At 37.8% G+C, this 17900-nt stretch overlaps 2 protein-coding genes across 2 annotated transcripts in view; both read left to right on the forward strand.

The window, feature by feature from the left end:
- Nucleotides 1-683: 683 nt before the first annotated feature.
- The window catches only part of LOC146483851 (uncharacterized), a 66312-nt gene continuing 49095 nt past the window's right edge, over nt 684-17900 (forward strand). The window contains exons 1-3 of the mRNA XM_085105125.1: nt 684-707; nt 10746-11182; nt 14798-14957. Coding sequence (XP_084961251.1) covers nt 10760-11182; nt 14798-14957 — 583 coding nt within the window. The 5' untranslated portion in view covers nt 684-707; nt 10746-10759. The remainder of the gene's footprint in view (nt 708-10745; nt 11183-14797; nt 14958-17900) is intronic.
- LOC146483852 (uncharacterized) lies at nt 1847-3595 on the forward strand. Its single transcript, XM_085105053.1, has 3 exons — nt 1847-2699; nt 2816-2887; nt 3095-3595. Exons 1-3 carry the CDS (start codon nt 2667-2669, stop codon nt 3593-3595), a joined length of 606 nt encoding a protein of 201 aa, XP_084961179.1. The 5' UTR covers nt 1847-2666.

Below are 17900 nucleotides of genomic sequence, written 5' to 3' on the forward strand. Positions count from 1 at the left end.
CCTGGATGTTAAAAGAAATGTGAAACTTTGAATGTTCTTACAGTTGTAATTGTCAAGTTGTTGGTGTCAAGGTGAAGAAGCTTTCTAACTTAAAATAGACCTCAACGCTTTTGCAACCGGCGCTGGAGACAAAGAGGTCTTCGCTGAAGATTATATATTAGTCGGCCGTACAGTCGTCGAATCTTTTGGAGTTTGTTGCTCATGACTACAAGCAATTTCTTGTGCTTAAAAAGTTGAAAACGGAAACTACCGGCACTTTTTTGCGTTTAAGAATTTCGTCGCGTCTCAAGAATTTTCCCAATGAATAATGTTATTGACAAATATTCAGAGATATTCCAACCCAATAGCATACTCACAGATTAATTACAAGGGGGCGGAACGGCGGCATCAAACAGGCTCCCTCCCTTTCTTTATTGCTCCCTCTCTGAGCTCGATTTTTGTCGTGGCCCTATACCCAACTTGGGAGCCTGTTTTTAGGCTAAACAGACGAAGACAAAGAATGTGACGAAGTCACATCGAAACCTGTATTGCAAATTAAAAAATATCGTGATCTTTCAAAGAGGTCCTGAGAAAAGGAAATACAAAAAGCTTAGAGTTATAATTCTTGCAATAATGTAATTCTAGTTATAATTCCGTCTCAAGCCATGGCTTGCATGAACCTCATCTGACATTTGTCCCTTTTTTTTCAGGCGCCTGTCAAGCCAAAGGTAAGTTTACAATTTATATTCAGTTCGCATAGATGTACGTATAGTTATTTATGCCATAGTTAATTAATTCGTATAGATGTACGTTGTGATGACAACCATGCATCAAAGTAGCCTATTAAAGCAAGTATTTATACACAGATTTGCCGTCAAATGTTGCTGCGTTGGCTATAAGGCCGTTGATAATTGTACTGGTTAACCAAGGATGTTAAACCCTCTAGAGAGATTTTATTTTAATTTTCAAGTTTGTCAAGTGGCCATGTTGGAAGCAAAATTTCCTGCGGTTTCGACTCATGACGAAACAGCATAAAGAGAGGTCGTCTGTACTGGAGAAGGGTGTGATGGTAGATTTAAAAAGATTTTTTGTGCATGGAATTGACCACGCAAGGCGTGCTGAAGATGAGAGTGATTCGGTCGGAACCTGTAAAGACACTAGCTTAAGACAAAACACCGCATCTTCATCAACGAGTTACTTATCAACCTATTCAAAATAGAACAAGTTAAATGACACTGTAGAAAAAAAAGAAAACAACAATAAAACAAGATTTTAAAAAAAATTAATGTAGCGTCTTCATGTGTTTGTCCCAGGTTCTTTAGCACCATCATGTTTTAAGTTGTTACTCGTTCCGATCTTGTTTCTCCACCTTTCGCTGGAAGTTGCTCGGGCATGACGAACCTTGACGTAGAAAAATATTTATGCAAATGAGGCATTTCGTGTACATAAAAATTTCGTAAATTTGCATGAACAGTCAAACTTGTATTAGAAGGTCTCAATGCGGGGACAGTTTTGACGGTTAACGACTGAATTTTAACAATTTAACTGTTGACGTTAAATTTTAGGGCTTTTGACAGTTGACGGTTATCAAGGGGAAATTTCTTCCATGAGTATATATTAATAGGAAATTGTGTGTTTTTTTAATATTACCATTTGTGTTCTGGAGGCTATTTTGTTCTTTCACGGATGAAATGTAGTGAAATGGTGGGTTAGATAAGGTACTCTAACACCTAGCGATTTATTACTATTTTTTAAATATTTACTTCATACGAATAAGTGTAAATATTATCTAGTGTAATTGCAAAAACAGGTCTCACATTGTGTTCACCTCTGAAAATGGAGACTCCCTTCGGATAAGGAGAGTAGTATATGTTCAGTGGAATTAAGCCCCGTTAGTGGATCCCCTTGGATCCCCTTGGATCCCCTTCATTAATATTCCTAAGCGTCGAGTCCATGACGTCATCTATTGTTATAACCTAGGGAAAAAATGCGTTCCTCCATACTAATGAAGTGTCGAGGTTTACTAATGAGCGTCACTCTTGCACAAAGGAAACAATAGACATGCCCAGGCTTGCCCGCTCTATACCCACCCTGATTGGATAGTCAAGACTCTATTGTTAGAGTTAATAAAAACAGCGCAAAATTTGAAAGCGTTATCATTCATTCAACTTAAACTCGCTGGGAAAACTTTTTCCGATTTTCAAAACGTTAGTACCGTTGAAAATGGCTTTTTTCACAAACGTTATTGATCTTCAAGCTGCCTTGAGCGCTTGTTTAACTGTCCGCGACTGGGAGATGTTGACGGAAGCCGTCCAAATCCCAGAGAATTTTGTTCCGTTGGCGTTTGCGCGATTGACAGAATTGACACTCCAAGGTATCGAAGTAAGTTTTATATTGCATTGGTCGTTATTGCCTTCATTGATTCAATCCATCACAATACTGTTTCTTCTCTGATCTTTGATGTTTCATTTCATTTTAATAGCTTGGTGAGAACCACGAGTCAGAGGAGTCGATTCATGCGTCCACTTGCGTTCAAAATCGCGTAGCAGCTGATACGGTAAGTTCAATGAGTATTAGTATGTTTGAACTTTTGTGTTAATACTTTTCACTGACCCTGCCTTACTTATCTTTATAACTTTCTCCCGTAGACCGAATCCAATGAGGAAACTATCAGCGCATTTGACGAAATGTTGGCCGAATATTCTCAGCGTGAAGCACTTGTAAGTATTGTTAAAGCGTTTTATGTAATTGATTTAAGCTTATAAACCGTTGGATGAAGTTTTGAATGTCCAACAAGTGTTTTAGTTCACTCTTTCAACTTTATCTTTCATTGCAGGGATCAAGCGATGACTCACAGTCTAAAACTGGCAGCGGGGAGGCTGATTTGGAGGTGGATTTGAGCGATTCGGTAAGTTTTTTTTTTTTTTTTTTTTTTTTTACAAACTTTCTAGCACGATAACAGACTGTTTTACGCACTGTTAAGCAATTTTAATTATGCGGGTTACTTTGACTTACATTTGCATGAAGCCCTTGTTAACTTCGTTTACAGACACAATGAAATAAAAGCGATGTGTGAAGAAGCTGGGTTGTAATTAAATTATATTTTGCTTTACAGTTTACGGACACTGAACTGCGAGATATCGAGGACATGGAACGCGAGAACGAAGGATTTTTAATGTGTGACAATGGATTCAACAGTCTAGGAAGTCCTAAAATATTTCACGGTCTTAGATACAGAAAATGGATGGACGAAGTATGGGAATCTTACAAGTTTTATGTCCAAAAAATGAAAGAAGACTCTCGAGACGACCCAGATCCTACACTTTGTTTAGAGAAAGACAATTTACTGCGTCAGGCGTATTTCAAGTACGCAAGTGATGACGGCCATCATCCCGAAAGTTTCCGAGTGTTGAAGGTTTTATATGAAAGACATATTGAAGGCAAACACGTACCTTTTGAAGGTTATGTCATCAGCCCCGAAGAACATAAAGAGATAGAAAGAGATAAACAGTTATCTTCTTATTCTAGAGCTTTTGCACGAGATTTACGCAGATCAAAATGTATTGCTATGCTTAACAATATAAGGAACCAAGATCTTCCTGTTTGTTCTAATTAAAAATATTGTATTACCGTCTGTGTAAAAATAGAGCTGTCTTGAGATCCTTTGAAAGATTTGAGTGAAATAAAGTTTTATTCATCTTTACACCGCGTTAGTCACTAATTATGTTTAACAAATCTTTGACTCGAGCTCAAAAATTTGCATGTGAACTATCTCGTGTGTCTTTTGTTTGACAAACAATAAGTCACACCCAACACCTACTCTGATTGGGTAGTCCCAGAGTCAGTGTTTATAACAATACCCGAACCGGCTACACGCAAGATTCTCAGACCGTCAGTTCCTTAACAACATGGCTAGCAAGTTTACTGTTGGAACCCCAAACACCCTCGGAAAAATGTAGAATAGTGATATTGAAATAGAATATCGGAAACTATTAGAGACCTGTTTCAAAACCATGAACGGAACAAGGGAATTATCACAGAGAGCTTGTAAGGCAATTAAAACTTAGCGACGCGCGACACCCACGCGTGTGTCTGAGAAAAATAAAGACACATGACTAAAAATGGCCCGTTTGTCTCCTTTTGTCCCGTTTGGCGTGGTTTTGACCTTTCAGGCCTGGTTATGGCCTTTCAGGCCTGTGTTTGGCCTGGTTATGGCCTTTCTGGTCTTCTTTTATTTATGAAGGAGAACGCTTAGTAACCCCGCCTTCATCAATTTTCTATAAAACAGACGCGTTACTTTCTGAAGTTTAGTTTCCTGTCAGAAGGCGTGCGGTTCAAACCAAAGATGACGAGCACAAACTATACCTTATACCTGCAACAAGGTGCTGGAAATGATGAAGACAGTGAAGAAAGCGATTTCTCCCAAGAAAGCGAAGCTTCTAGTCAAGGAACGGAGTCTTCAAGAGAAGAAGAAGAAGAAACAGAAAACTTACAGCCGTGGTCACGCATTCTTGATGAAGCCGAGAACCGCCGCAAGACCCAGCTTAACGCTTTGATCAATCAATACCAAGAAAACGGCGATTCAGAAAATGTGGCTCGTAGTAAAGCCGTAAACGCTCTCGTTCCTGTTTACAGAAAAGAGCTGAGAAAAGTGCTCTTAGAGAATCTACAATGGATGCGAGCAATGAAAAAAGATCCCACCTTTAAAAAAGTGATGGAAACTCAAAAAGAGCTTAAAGACACAGAAGGATTTGATTGGTTGGAATCGACGGAACTTGCTATCGATAAGCGAAAATTCTTACTCAATCGATTATACGAAAACTGAGCAGCCCATTCCACTAGATCAAGACTAAGCCTACTATGAATGTTATGGAATTTCTTTTTTATTTTATTTTTTTTTATTTTTATTTTTTATTTCCTGGACCTTTGTATTGTTGCATTTCAATAAAACTGTAAACAAGCAACTTTAAGTGTGTTGATTGATGACTTGAAAATAATAACAATAATAGTAAACTTGTACAAAAAATTTAAAAAAAATCTGAAATTTGAAATACAAATTACTAAAGCAAGATCAAAACTTTTTAATTAGACACTGTTATTTGTGATGATGATTCCAAAGTTAAGAGCTGTTGCGTGACTAGCGACGCGCGACACCCACGCGTGTGTCTGAGAATAATAATAATAATAATAATAATAATAATAATAATAATAATAAAAACATATAACTACAAATGGCCTGTTCGTCTCCTTTGTCCCTTTTGGCGCGGTTTTGGCCTTTCAGGCCTGGTTATGGCCTTTCAGGCCTGTGTTTGGCCTGGTTATGGCCTTTCTGGTCTGTGTTTGGCCCTTCTGACACTCTATATAACCTGACTATTTGCGAAAAAGATGTCACTTGTGTTCAGTCACCAAACTGTCAACATGGTTTACAAGAGAGTTTGCAGAAACTGTCCGATTCCATCGTGCGGGGCTAAATACCTTGTCAGATTAGCTAACCATCTCGCGGATGTTCATCAGTTAGGGCACATACAGCGAAGACAGTATTTACAAGAGGCGAAACTGCAACCTAAAGTTAAAGTCGTCGTTTACGAAAGTGAAGCGGATAATTCCGGAAAAAATCACTTTCACAATCCAGCACAGACACAAGAAACGGTGTACGAACTGTCAAGACAGCGGAGAAATGAGGCCTCTTTTAAAGCAAAAACTAAAAGACCGACTTCAAAGAACAAGGCAAACCGCAAGAAACAAAGAAAGTCGAACTCCTGGCTTAGAGGCCATAGGAAAATTGTGTAGACACGGAAGGAATATTTATTATTCCACGAAATAAAACGGAAAAAACGGATTTGTAATAGTCAGTCAAATGATTCATTTTCATTCCTTTTCCTTTCAAATCGCTGAGTATTTGACTCTTTTTCCTCATTGTTTTTTAATAAAGTTTTTTAAACGGTATCTCTTGTCTGGTTCTATTGCTAGCAATTATAAGTCGCGTGTTTTAATTGATCCTTGTTAAGTTATATAAAATTGATTATATACTAATGCGTCAAGATACTCCCTTGGGTTTTTCCAGCAGAACTGAACTAATTTGTATGCAACTTAAGACTCGTGGATCCGCATAATTAACTGACTAACGGTGCGCGACTTTAATAGTTTTTTATTTCCTCGAGATACAGGTAGGAGAAAACGGTCTTGTAATAGTCAAACACACTTGAAATATAGAGTTTTCAGCGCCACTTTGTGTATATATGTGTGTGTGTGTGTTTTGTTTTTTGACGGTAATGATCGATAATCGTCACGAATAACCTGAAATATCGGAGATAAATTTTCCCAGTAAACGGGGCTTCAAACAACACCTCCCAGTCGCGGACAGTTAAACAAGCGCTCAAGGCAGCTTGAAGATCAATAACGTTTGTGAAAAAAGCCATTTTCAACGGTACTAACGTTTTGAAAATCGGAAAAAGTTTTCCCAGCGAGTTTAAGTTGAATGAATGATAACGCTTTCAAATTTTGCGCTGTTTTTATTAACTCTAACAATAGAGTCTTGACTATCCAATCAGGGTGGGTATAGAGCGGGCAAGCCTGGGCATGTCTATTGTTTCCTTTGTGCAAGAGTGACGCTCATTAGTAAACCTCGACACTTCATTAGTATGGAGGAACGCATTTTTTCCCTAGGTTATAACAATAGATGACGTCATGGACTCGACGCTTAGGAATATTAATGAAGGGGATCCAAGGGGATCCAAGGGGATCCAAGGGGATCCACTAACGGGGCTTAATTCCACTGAACATATACTACTAAGGAGGCAATTAAGTAGGCCATCTGCTGGTGGTGGGAGTAGTTTTCATGAGGACTTGAGGACTTTTTGTGGGCAGTATAAGAGATAAGGGCTTACTCTGGCCTCTCCGTTTTCGTTAAAGATAGGTTATGCGCTGTGAAGCTTAAATGATAGGAACATCATTGAGATTCTGTTGTCTACATGGAAAACGTGTCCTGTCCATAGAAGATGGTTTTTGATGTGTGAGGAAGTCAGGAATCTATGTTGAACGGAGGAAGTCTCACTCTTTCATGAACTGGAGATTAGATATAATGCCTTGCTTCCCAATATTATAGATCGTATAGTCCTTGCGCAACTGAACAAAGTTAGTGGAACTAGGCGGTCCTAAGCCTCCCAGAAGCAGGGTATAGGAAAGGTAATACACTGCTCTTTGAACGGCAATTCAAATTGTTTATCGTTGATAATACTCACGGGGTGGTCATTTTTCTTCAAATGCCGCTCAAGACTTGAGAGGAGACACCTTAAGTATGAGGGTTCATAATCTTCTCCGTCTTTACGTCCAACAGAACGAATAAATTTCGCAAGATACTTGTTCAATTGTGCTGGCGCAATCGTGTGCACTTCTCGCAAATCGTTCTTTTCCTTTCTCAAAAATTCTTCAAACAGTTGTACATCTCGTTTTGTCTTTTCCTTCGTGCTTCTGTTCTCCATGCTTTCAACATAACCCTCAACCGAAGTTTCATAAGTGACAAATCTTTTGTCACTCATTTTTTTCAACGAGATTCGATTTTGAAAACAGTCCAGTGTTTAAATAGTCAAACGCTGCCAGTTCAGCCGGCTTGAATAAGAATCGCTTTGATAAGGCTCACGCGTGAAGAAACATGATACGTGGCTCCTGATTGGACGTATCTTTTACTCCACATGTAAAAAATGCGATACGAGACATTTGATTGGCTTTTAGCTTATGAATGAAAATTTATTTCGCGCCTTTTTAGTGAGTAAACCTCACTACGTAAACAATAAAGTCTTATACGCGGTCTTGAGGGTAATCTTTAATAAGGATGCCAACATCACAAAAGTGGTTTACAGAACGGTCCCTTAAAATTTACCGAGAACAAATAAAAACCTAATTATAGAAACAAGAAATGAAAAAATATATATATACAAGAGTTTAAGAGTAGAACTAAAAGGGTCATAAAATGGCTTTTGACAGTCCACGTTTAATCTGCTTCCCTTATCACAGGATCTAATCTTTTCCAGATTTCTGAACTAAAATTAATTGACGACCAGTGGCCCCATTTTTTATTGGCAGTGGAATTGCGGATATTATTTCTAGAACTGGTAAAATAGCCATTTACATACACGACCAAGGTCTGTATTAATCTTACTTTCTAAATCCATGGTTGATTTAGAGGTAAAGTAAAGAACGGTGCCATCCGCATATAGAGTAACAGGACAAAACTCCAGAACTGTAGTAAATCATTCATGTAAATTATAAATAGTAGAGGGCCTAGTATGGAACCTTGAGCAACACCGATCGAAATAGAAGCAGCTTCCGAGCGCACATCGTTAAAGTTGGTCACTTGTTTCCTGTTCGTCAGAAATGAGGTAAACCAGGTTCTGGCACCGTCATCAACACGGCATGTACTAAAACACGGAACGCCGGAACGAAACCACCGGAACCACCGACACATATAAAAATGGCGATAATTTTTACTTTTCGCCCCTCCCTGGCGAGTAAAACATGTTCACCCTTCCCCACACCGTGAAATTTAACCTAAGAACGAAGACGTGACCGCCTAATACAGGTTGGACTGTATTGTTGTAAGTTATCAACTAATTTAAAATAACATTTAGACTTACTCTTGTTGTAACGCAAAGTGAGACGTTCGGAACGAAAGGGATTTCAAATGTTTCGAATACCTTCACATTAGCGAACTGATGTAAATTATAATTTGTTTTCTAACTGTGATTCCAGTTGACTATGATCGTTTTACGGCTGACCCTTAACGAACACACCGTTGAAGGAAGAATATGGTGCACAAACCACGACAAAAAAATATTCCAAAAAAAGGCGTTTCTTCCTATTCCCTTCACACTTGAAAGACAGCAAAACAATAGCCGTAGCCAATTATTTGCCGAGAATAAGCCGACGATAATTTCAACCGAGCTATTATTACCGTATCGAAGGGAACGCGAGCCGTCAGTAATGATCCAAAAGGGCTTCTCAAAATGATGTTAGAAGGCGAAAATGATCCGGAAGGAATGTCTGGTAGAGAAGAGAGTGATCTGGACCATCATTTTCAAACAGAGAGCAAAGAATCGAGGTAAACGAGCAGTAAACTTTCACACTCGACAGTCAAATAAATGGCTATAGTCTTGAAATGCGATAAAATACTATTTAGATCGGTTTTCTACGTTGGAAACCTTACTTATTGAATGAAATAAATCTTTGAATTAAATTTTTTTGGGGGGAATAACTTAGCGTTTTTGGTTAGAAACTTTTTTTTTTTGAGCGACAGAGTAAAATACTTTAGCCAAAGCGTGACCGCATGGGGACGCGTAAATGGCTACGGCCGGTGTTCTTGGTTTGCATTCAAAAACTCATTAATAATTCATAAGCCCATTGAGCTATCAAATGGTTGATAAAACATCACGTGCAGTGGTTTTAAAACCCGATAAAACCTCCTCCTTATTAGTATGCGGTGTTTTATGTTTTTATCGTATGCTAATTTCCAACGTCCACAAAAGCATCATTGACACACGCTTTTCCAGGAGTGTTTTTGAAGCCGTTCAAAAAACTCGCAGCACGTGTTTTATCGGATCTAAAACCACTCGACTGCGCCTCGTGGTTTTAAGTCCCGATAAAACACTGCTGCTCGTGTTTTAAACATAACTTCAATTTACATGGTCATTATTAAATGAAATTCTAATTAATTCTGCATTTTTTTTTTCAGCCAGATTTTCAGGATACGTTGCCAATAAAAGAAGAAACATTATCCTTTTTCCTTTTCTTTTCTTTACCGTACAAATCATTTTGTAAAAAGTTATTTTTTGTTGAAAATAACTTAATGTTGTGAATAAGTTATCATAATTTATCTATTTTCTTTCATTGAAATATTATGGCTAACTTTGACAGGAACATTTTTCTGCAAGCTTATTTTCTGCTTTTTATTATTCCACTATTATGTCATTTCACCAAATAAGGTCAAGAGAACGCGCAAATATGAGACCGTAATACACTGTAGTGTCCCGGTTTGACCGGTTTACAACAGAGCGAATACGGACGGAAAAGGCAGAAAAAAGGAGCAACAATGTCCGGACTGGACGAAGAATAGTTTTTGAAACGATGCAGGTTTCACTTGTCATTTATCTTTTCATTTTATCTAATCAAATTAAAGACATTTAACTGGCTTTCTGTGTTGTTTACATCATTCGTACGCGCCATATACCGATGGACAGTTGATGCCGGGTGCATTTGAAAACTGTTACCAAAACAGAGAAGCCAAAATAACAAAATCTTTTTGTAGTGGAATAATAAATCTCTTATTCGATGGTTTTACATATAATACTCGCGGACATTTTGCTCATTGCTCGTATTTTTCCTCGCCCCTTCGGGGCTCGGAAAAATACTACGCAACTCGCAAAATATCCGCGCGTATTATATGTAAAACCATCGAATAAGATATATTTATTTAACTTTATTAAAATTTGATTAATAAAAGCTTGTGAACTTGAGCTTATTTAACTCAATTAGAATCGGTAATCTTTCTCTCCAGCCAATGGTATAAGTGCTGTATCGACAAAGCGATGTGGACTGAGCTCTTCAAAATACTGTGGAAGAAACCTTGCAAACATCCTTTTCCTAAGAAAGCAAAGCATTATTCCTTTCCCCAAATGATGCTGAGGAGACTGAATTAAGCCTAATCCATTCCGCTCTAGTTCCAAGCAGGCCTTACGTTTTAATTTCTTCTTTGTTTCTTGTTCTTTTCGTAGGCGACTGCTCTACTATGGATGTTGCCATTCTTCTAGACAGATCGCGTAGCATGCAAACCAACCAGCGTAACATGCTGATGAAGATCGTCTATCGGTTGGTGGACAAAATAGGAGTCTCCAAGGAAGGAAACCACTTTGCTGTTGGTACTTTTGGCCCAAGTGCTACCATCTCCAACAACTTAAAAGCTCGCGAAGCGCAAAATGTGGAGGCATTAAAAGAGCAATTAAAGAAAATAATTAGTCACGTTCCAAAGGACTGGGGAACTCGCACAGATCTTGCCATGAGTAAAGCGAATAGCGAAGTGTTTACTGACGACGGAGGAGACAGGCCAAAGGCCCCCAATATTTTGCTTGTCTTCACTGACGGAAAACCAATAAAAATGGCGAAGGATAAAAAACCCTGGGTAGAGTTTGAGGACTCCATAAAAAAGTTGGAGGTCAGTTTTTTATTCTTAAGCAACCTTTTGCCGAAGGAATGTGAAAAGGAGGTTTAGTAATGCACAGAGATAACTTTTTTCTTTTTGCTGTTTTTTAGTTTATAGTTGTTTATGCCTTTTCTCCCTTACAAATAATTAGAACAACCCCAAAATGTTGCCTTGCCTGAGCTATGTTTACTGGGCAAAAATACTACATTCAACTACTGGAGTAAATCACCTGGCCAGCATAAGACTCCTAAAGGGTATTGGCTGAAATGTGAATACCTGCCACCCCAAGTCCCAGGCCCCCAGGGAAATGAAAGCTACTCACCTGGAAGAAGAGACATAAAAATCCTATTTGCAAGCAAACATATCTTTATTGAAAAAGGTAATTCATACATATATGTTTACTGATCCGATACGTTGGCACAGAGTATCCTTACTCTAACCCTAACGCTACTGTTGGACGCCAGGAATTCGTCCTTTATGAGTACCTTTTAGTATATGCAGCGTTTTTTCAAAGTTTTCGCAAATTGCCCGAGTGGCGCAAGCGACGAGGGAAATTTGCGAAAATTTTGAAAATGCAAGTGAAAAATAATCCATAATTCTACGAGGACTCATTGCGATTACGTGTTTATAACAAAGAGGGCAAAATTTTCTTAAAACTATTGAGGCACTTCGTAAAATAGCCCCGGCCCGGAGTAAAAACACTGACCTGTAAGCAAAACAAACAAACAATTCACCCGTTTCTTAGCGTACAAAATAGACAAAACGTTGTATACATGTAATTGAGAGAGAATAAAACTCTTATTCGTGAGCATACTAACAACAATTAAACCAAACGTTTATGATAGGCATCAATAATTGTGATTCACCTTCACTGTGAAGCTTTCTACCGCTTGAAAATCACACGATTACAGATCAATAAAAATAGCAGACCGTGGGGCTAAAGAAGGAACTTGCAGAGTAATTTCTTCCACTGAATTAGACCTCCTCCTTCCTCCCATCAAAAGGGCACTGTTATCATTGTTCAGTTATCGTTCTTTGGAAGAAGCCATAGCAAGGTGAAAGCACGTTAACACATTCCACTTTTACACATTGTTTGACACTTTGTTTAGAGGACCACGACATTACAAGGCTGTGTCCTAATGTTTAATGACAAGCTCTATGAGGATTTGCGGCCAGTGTCTCTTACACCTGCTTTGTCCAAGATCGCCGAGGAATTTATAGTCGCAAACTACATCAGCCCTGCAGTTCTTAAAGTGATTGACCGTGATCAATATGGTGGCATTCCAAAGTCTTCCACGCTCAACGCTCTAATCTCGATGATACATCATTGGTCTCAAGCCACAGATGGATTTGGAGCTGCAGTTAGAATTATCTTGGTTGATTACAGAAAGGTGTTCGACCTGATTGATGACAACATTTTGAAACAGAAAGTCCTCCGACTAGATATCCCCCGCTGCATTGTGAACTGGGTAGCTGGCTTTTTGACCAACAGACAACAGCGCGTCAAACTCTCTGAACAATGTTTCTCAGAATGAGCTAGAATGGGGTCAAGTTCCAGCAGGTGTACCTCAGGGGACTAAGCTTGGGCCATGGCTCTTCTTACTCATGACTAATGACCTCAACATACGTAACGTTCTCACTTGGAAATACGTTGACGACACCACAGTTGCGGAAATAGTTCCACGCGGCGCATCTAGTGAGATCCAAAAAGCGGCCGATAAAGTAGTGGATTGGTCCAAAGATCAACGTATGCATCTTAATGAAGACAAATGCAAGGAAATCAGAATTGACTTTAAAAAGAACAAACACAGCTTCGATCCAGGTTTGATTAATGGCAAAGATCTGTCCGTGATTGAGAACGTAAAAATCCTCGGCGTCACCATCTGCAACGATCTTAAGTGGAATGACCACGTAGAGCAAGCTATTAAAAAGGCCAACAAGAGACTGTATTTCCTGGTCCAACTGAGAAGGGCTGGTGTTGGGGCCGAAAGTCTAATTAAATTTTACTGCACGGTTATACGACCTGTTCTTGAGTATGGCGCCCAAGTGTTCCATCACAACCTTCAAGATTACCTCTGTGAAGCCCTTGAGAGGGTTCAGAAACAGGCTTTGTCCATAATTGCGCCTGATCTCCCATACCAGCTCTGTCTAGATTGTTTTGAATTGGAGAGCTTAAGCGTCCGACGTGAAAGGCTGTGTTGCAGACTATTCAATGAGATATTTGATGAACAACATAATCTCCACAGCCTTCTGCCTCCAAGACATCATTCATCATACAATCTCAGGCGGCAAAGAACTTTTAGCCTGCCAAGTTTTAAAACTGAACGTTTTAAAAAGACATTTATTCCTGCAATGTGCAGCCGTCACGATCCAGCGCTGCCAATTTAACATTATGTGTTTCCATTAACATAATTTTGAATTGTATATTAGCCTTTTTAAATATTTCTTGTATATATATAGTTATGCAAATCAGCCTTTGGCTGCAATTTAATTATTTCAATAAACTTATCTATCTTATCTATCTATCTATCTATCTATCTATCTATCTATCTATCTATCTATCTATCTATCTATCTATCTATTAATTTTTTAATTCTCTTGCCTTAATTCAAGTCCTGCATGTTGTTTGTCACGGTTAGGGTGAGTTTTTCTCATTCCTTAATATAATATTTTCATTTTTTATGGCACGCCTTTCTTTATAAATTCAGTTCTTATTCCACTTGTGGGGAATATCACACTACATTGGTATATCAGATTACACTCGTATATCACCCCAAAGACTGAAACTACAATTTCCACTTGTATATCAGGGGTGGAATCAAGAGCCATCAAATGCTACGAATTTCTTCACCTCTTTGATAACCACTTTCGTGTTGGAATTATATCATTACCCTAACTGAATTTATAGATTTAATTTTATAACAGACCGCGAACACAAATTCTTGTTTTATTAAATTTGACTTCATTGTCTTAGAACACTATTATCCAAAGCAATCGTGGTGCAATTAAACCATCACCTAATATCATTGTTTGAGTCTAAGATAAATTGACTTAGAAACGACTCAAGATAAAAAAACTTTTGGTAAGATTTTAGCGAAGAAATGTTTTCCACATTTCACCTTAAAACTCCTGCAATTTCTCTTTTGTCGCTTCTCCAATTCTTCTGGCTTCGGCCTTTTCAGTTCTCTTTGTCATGACTGATCTCCTTTATTTATTTATGTATTTATTTATTTATTTATTTATTTATTTATTTATGTATTTATGTAGTTATTTATTTATTTGTTTATTTTATTTATTTATTTATTTATTTATTTTAATTATTTAATTTAACTATATTTAACCTAACCCTAACCAACAAAGAGTGAAATGAGAACGAATACGTGACTCTGCATGCGAATACTTTATTATCATCACGTATATTCGTGTCTCTTAGTAATTCTTTTACATTTATATTCGTTCTCATTTCACTCTTTGTTGACTTGATAATGACGTTAAGCGAGCGTCGAAACGTCGTCGCTTTTTTAAACTTTTAACCAAGATGGTTTTAAATTTTTAAACTTTTCAACTTTGTCACAATTTTTTATAGTTAAATTACTCAACAAATTGTCGTTTGTTATTACTTACTAGAGCAAAAAAGTAAAGATCATCGTTCTTGGGATTGGGAAATACGTAGACAGGGAGAAAAAAGCCATGGAGGAAATAGCTGGTGAAAAGGGAACAGTTCTCCTTTATCAAAATTTTAATGAACTCTACGATAGTTTGGGGAAACTATTGAAGGCGTCTTGTGGTAGGTTTGTGTCATAAACTTTAGCTACAATAATATGAGGGATCCAGGAGGATACTGAGCCAAGGACTCGGGCCAGAATCGGTCGAGGATCACCTATTTTTTTCGCCATTTTGATCACTACAGGATCACATGACCATCGATACCTAGTCACTCATTTCGTTGTGGTCTTCATTTTGGAATGATAAGTTAAGTCGCTTTTTAAGAAACTTAAAAAAACCAAACTTAAAAACTTAAAAGTTAAGAAAGTTCAAAGTTTCTTGTCTTAAAACGTTGTTTGTTTGCAAATAATAATTCCAGTTTGTCAATGTTTGAAATCTCACTGGCCAAGGGCTTTTTTACCATAGCCAACGTAAATTTATTTTTTTAACAGCTTTATTGACCATTACACATGTTACATACAGCAAATTAAGCAACCAGAAAGAAATGAAATATATGTGCAAAGTGATTTAAAGTGATAAGGTCAAAAGGGCAGGTGCGAACAGGACGCTAGGACAAATGCGAGGCACCTCCTATGATAAAAATAATAAATAAAACACGATCAACCAAAAGACACCAAATTTAAAGACGCTAAAAAACTAGGGATGGCAGGGGCAGGATCGTACAATTGACCAGTACAGGGATTCTGCAAAAAGGTGAAACATGTGCTCAGTAACAAAGTTGCGGAAGGAAGCAGTAGTTGAAAAACTGGTAGGGGGTGAGAATTTACATAGTTATAGCGGTCCACAGTATGACCAACGTTTCTCAGTTCACCAAGTTAGACTGATATCTAGTCTGTGGCGTTGGTAATGAACGCACGATAAACGGAAAGTTTACTATAGTGAAGCGAATTTCCGATTGCTTAACCAGATGTGTGCATATGCTTTCTGTTGCAATCATCGTTATACAACTTTGCAGCACTCAACAAGAAAAAATCTCTCCAAAGCCACCCTTCGTCTTTAGGATTCTAAATCAGCTTACTCTTCTTACAATGATAGTGATAGAATTTTTATGTTGTCCTTATCTGAACGATTGCAAAGACAAGAGGCTCAGAATACATTGCAGGTACAAAAACTAATACACTCGACACTTGATGTCATATATAAAGTATAAGGTATCCCGAGGAAGCCAATGAGGCTTATGTAACAGACTACCTTGGTCCTTACCTCTGTCATCGGCAGGACTATCTATCTTAATACATAAATGTTTCTAACATACAAAAACAGTCATTAGATTGGGATAAAAAAGTGAAAAGGAAAAAGGAAAAAACATACTCAAGTACACTAAAAGAAGTAAAATTTTCCTATATTAAGAGCGAAAACCTAAGTTTAGAAGTAAACACAGCAAAACTAAGCGCATTCTTAACTTCAGGGTTAAGAGAATTATATAAATTAGGTCCTTGAAAACGGAGTGAAAACTTCCTTACGTTTGTTCTACAAAAAGGAAGACGGAAGGAATTCTTATTTCTGGTGTTATATCAGTGTACGTCAGAGTGAAGTAAAAGCGTGTCATCGAAACTCTCAGGAAGAAGACCGTTTTGGTAAAGATACATAATTTACCTATTTGGAGTTTGATTATGTTCTCAAATTTTACAATTTTTAAGTTCTTAAAAATAGGATTGATGTGTGCATCAAAAGTACTCTTCGAAATTATTGTAATAACTCTTTTCTGGGGTGTGATTAAACGTTTGAGATTAGACTGACAAGTAGATCCCCAGACACTCCCACAATAATATAAGTAGGGGTAAACTAAGCTATAATACAGAGTTCACAATGACTTCTTATTAACCCTTAGACCCCTGAATTTTTTTTTTCTTATTGTTGCTAAAAATTAATTGACATGGACAGAGAAAACGGCTAATAAAATCTTAGGTTTTCATCCAAACCATACATTTATAGAAAGTAGATGAGTTGAACATTCTAAAAATGTAAACATTATGTTGTTAATTATTAACTAGTCTGGTCAATCATTCACAATGTCTGCAAAAAAAAAGAAATATCACATTTGCTGTTGTGGGTTCAAGTTTGTTACCCTCCATGCAAGCTACTGATGTTCAACTATCAGTATATCACTTGAATGATGTATAAACTAAATCAATCAGCAATTTGTTTCATTCTTGGATCACACTTCACCTGTAAACAGCATGTCAAAAAATTTAGTCGGACTGATATCGACCTCAAGGGCATGAGTCGGTTGATGGTCGGGGCCTGAAAATTATGGTTAGTCCGTATTGCATTAAGTCCAAAGCACTCTGATTCAGGTTTAGAGTCTTCTTTTTCTTTTCTACGGCGTTTCAGGCATTGTTCCCGCACTGGTTTCCATCTCGATGTTTGTCCATCACGATTTGCACGTGCGTGAGATGTTGGTTTCTTGATGCTTCGACAGATTTACATTTTCGGTCTCTTCTGGGGAAGAATGATCGGTGGTTTCGTACTCGGAACTATACTGCTACGAAACATCGCTAATGTCGGGTCTTTCCATCACAATTCGATAAATTTCCTCCATGTCTGAGCAGAAGGACGCCATTTTCAAATCACAAGATCTGTAAACAATGCTTCCCAAAAAAATTGGAAATTTTGCCCCGAAAACTGGGCAAATCTAGCTAGAATGGCCGCCATTTCGAATCACGTTATTTCTCGCAATAGTGCCGGTTGTTGCGTGCCAATGCACTGTGCCTTTGGCCCCTGTTTTGAGAGCAAAATGTACATCATATATGATAGTGAGCCTAAAGGCGTCTTTGCAGATAACGCCAATTGACTGAAATTTTTCTTGCTACGTTTTGTACTGAGGTTTCCACGACAAGTGTTCGTCAAGTATGACTCCTAAAAATAGAGCTTCGTTAACACGATCAATTTTATTTCCATTAATTGGTGAATTTAAATACTACTCGCAAAAGATAAAATCAAATCAAATTGAAAACCAATTCTTATCTGGTTGTAACACTTTATTTTTCAATTAATTCTTTAG

Source organism: Pavona decussata, unplaced genomic scaffold (assembly GCF_977016875.1).
Source record: "Pavona decussata unplaced genomic scaffold, jaPavDecu1.1 SCAFFOLD_37, whole genome shotgun sequence".
NCBI lineage: Eukaryota > Metazoa > Cnidaria > Anthozoa > Scleractinia > Agariciidae > Pavona > Pavona decussata.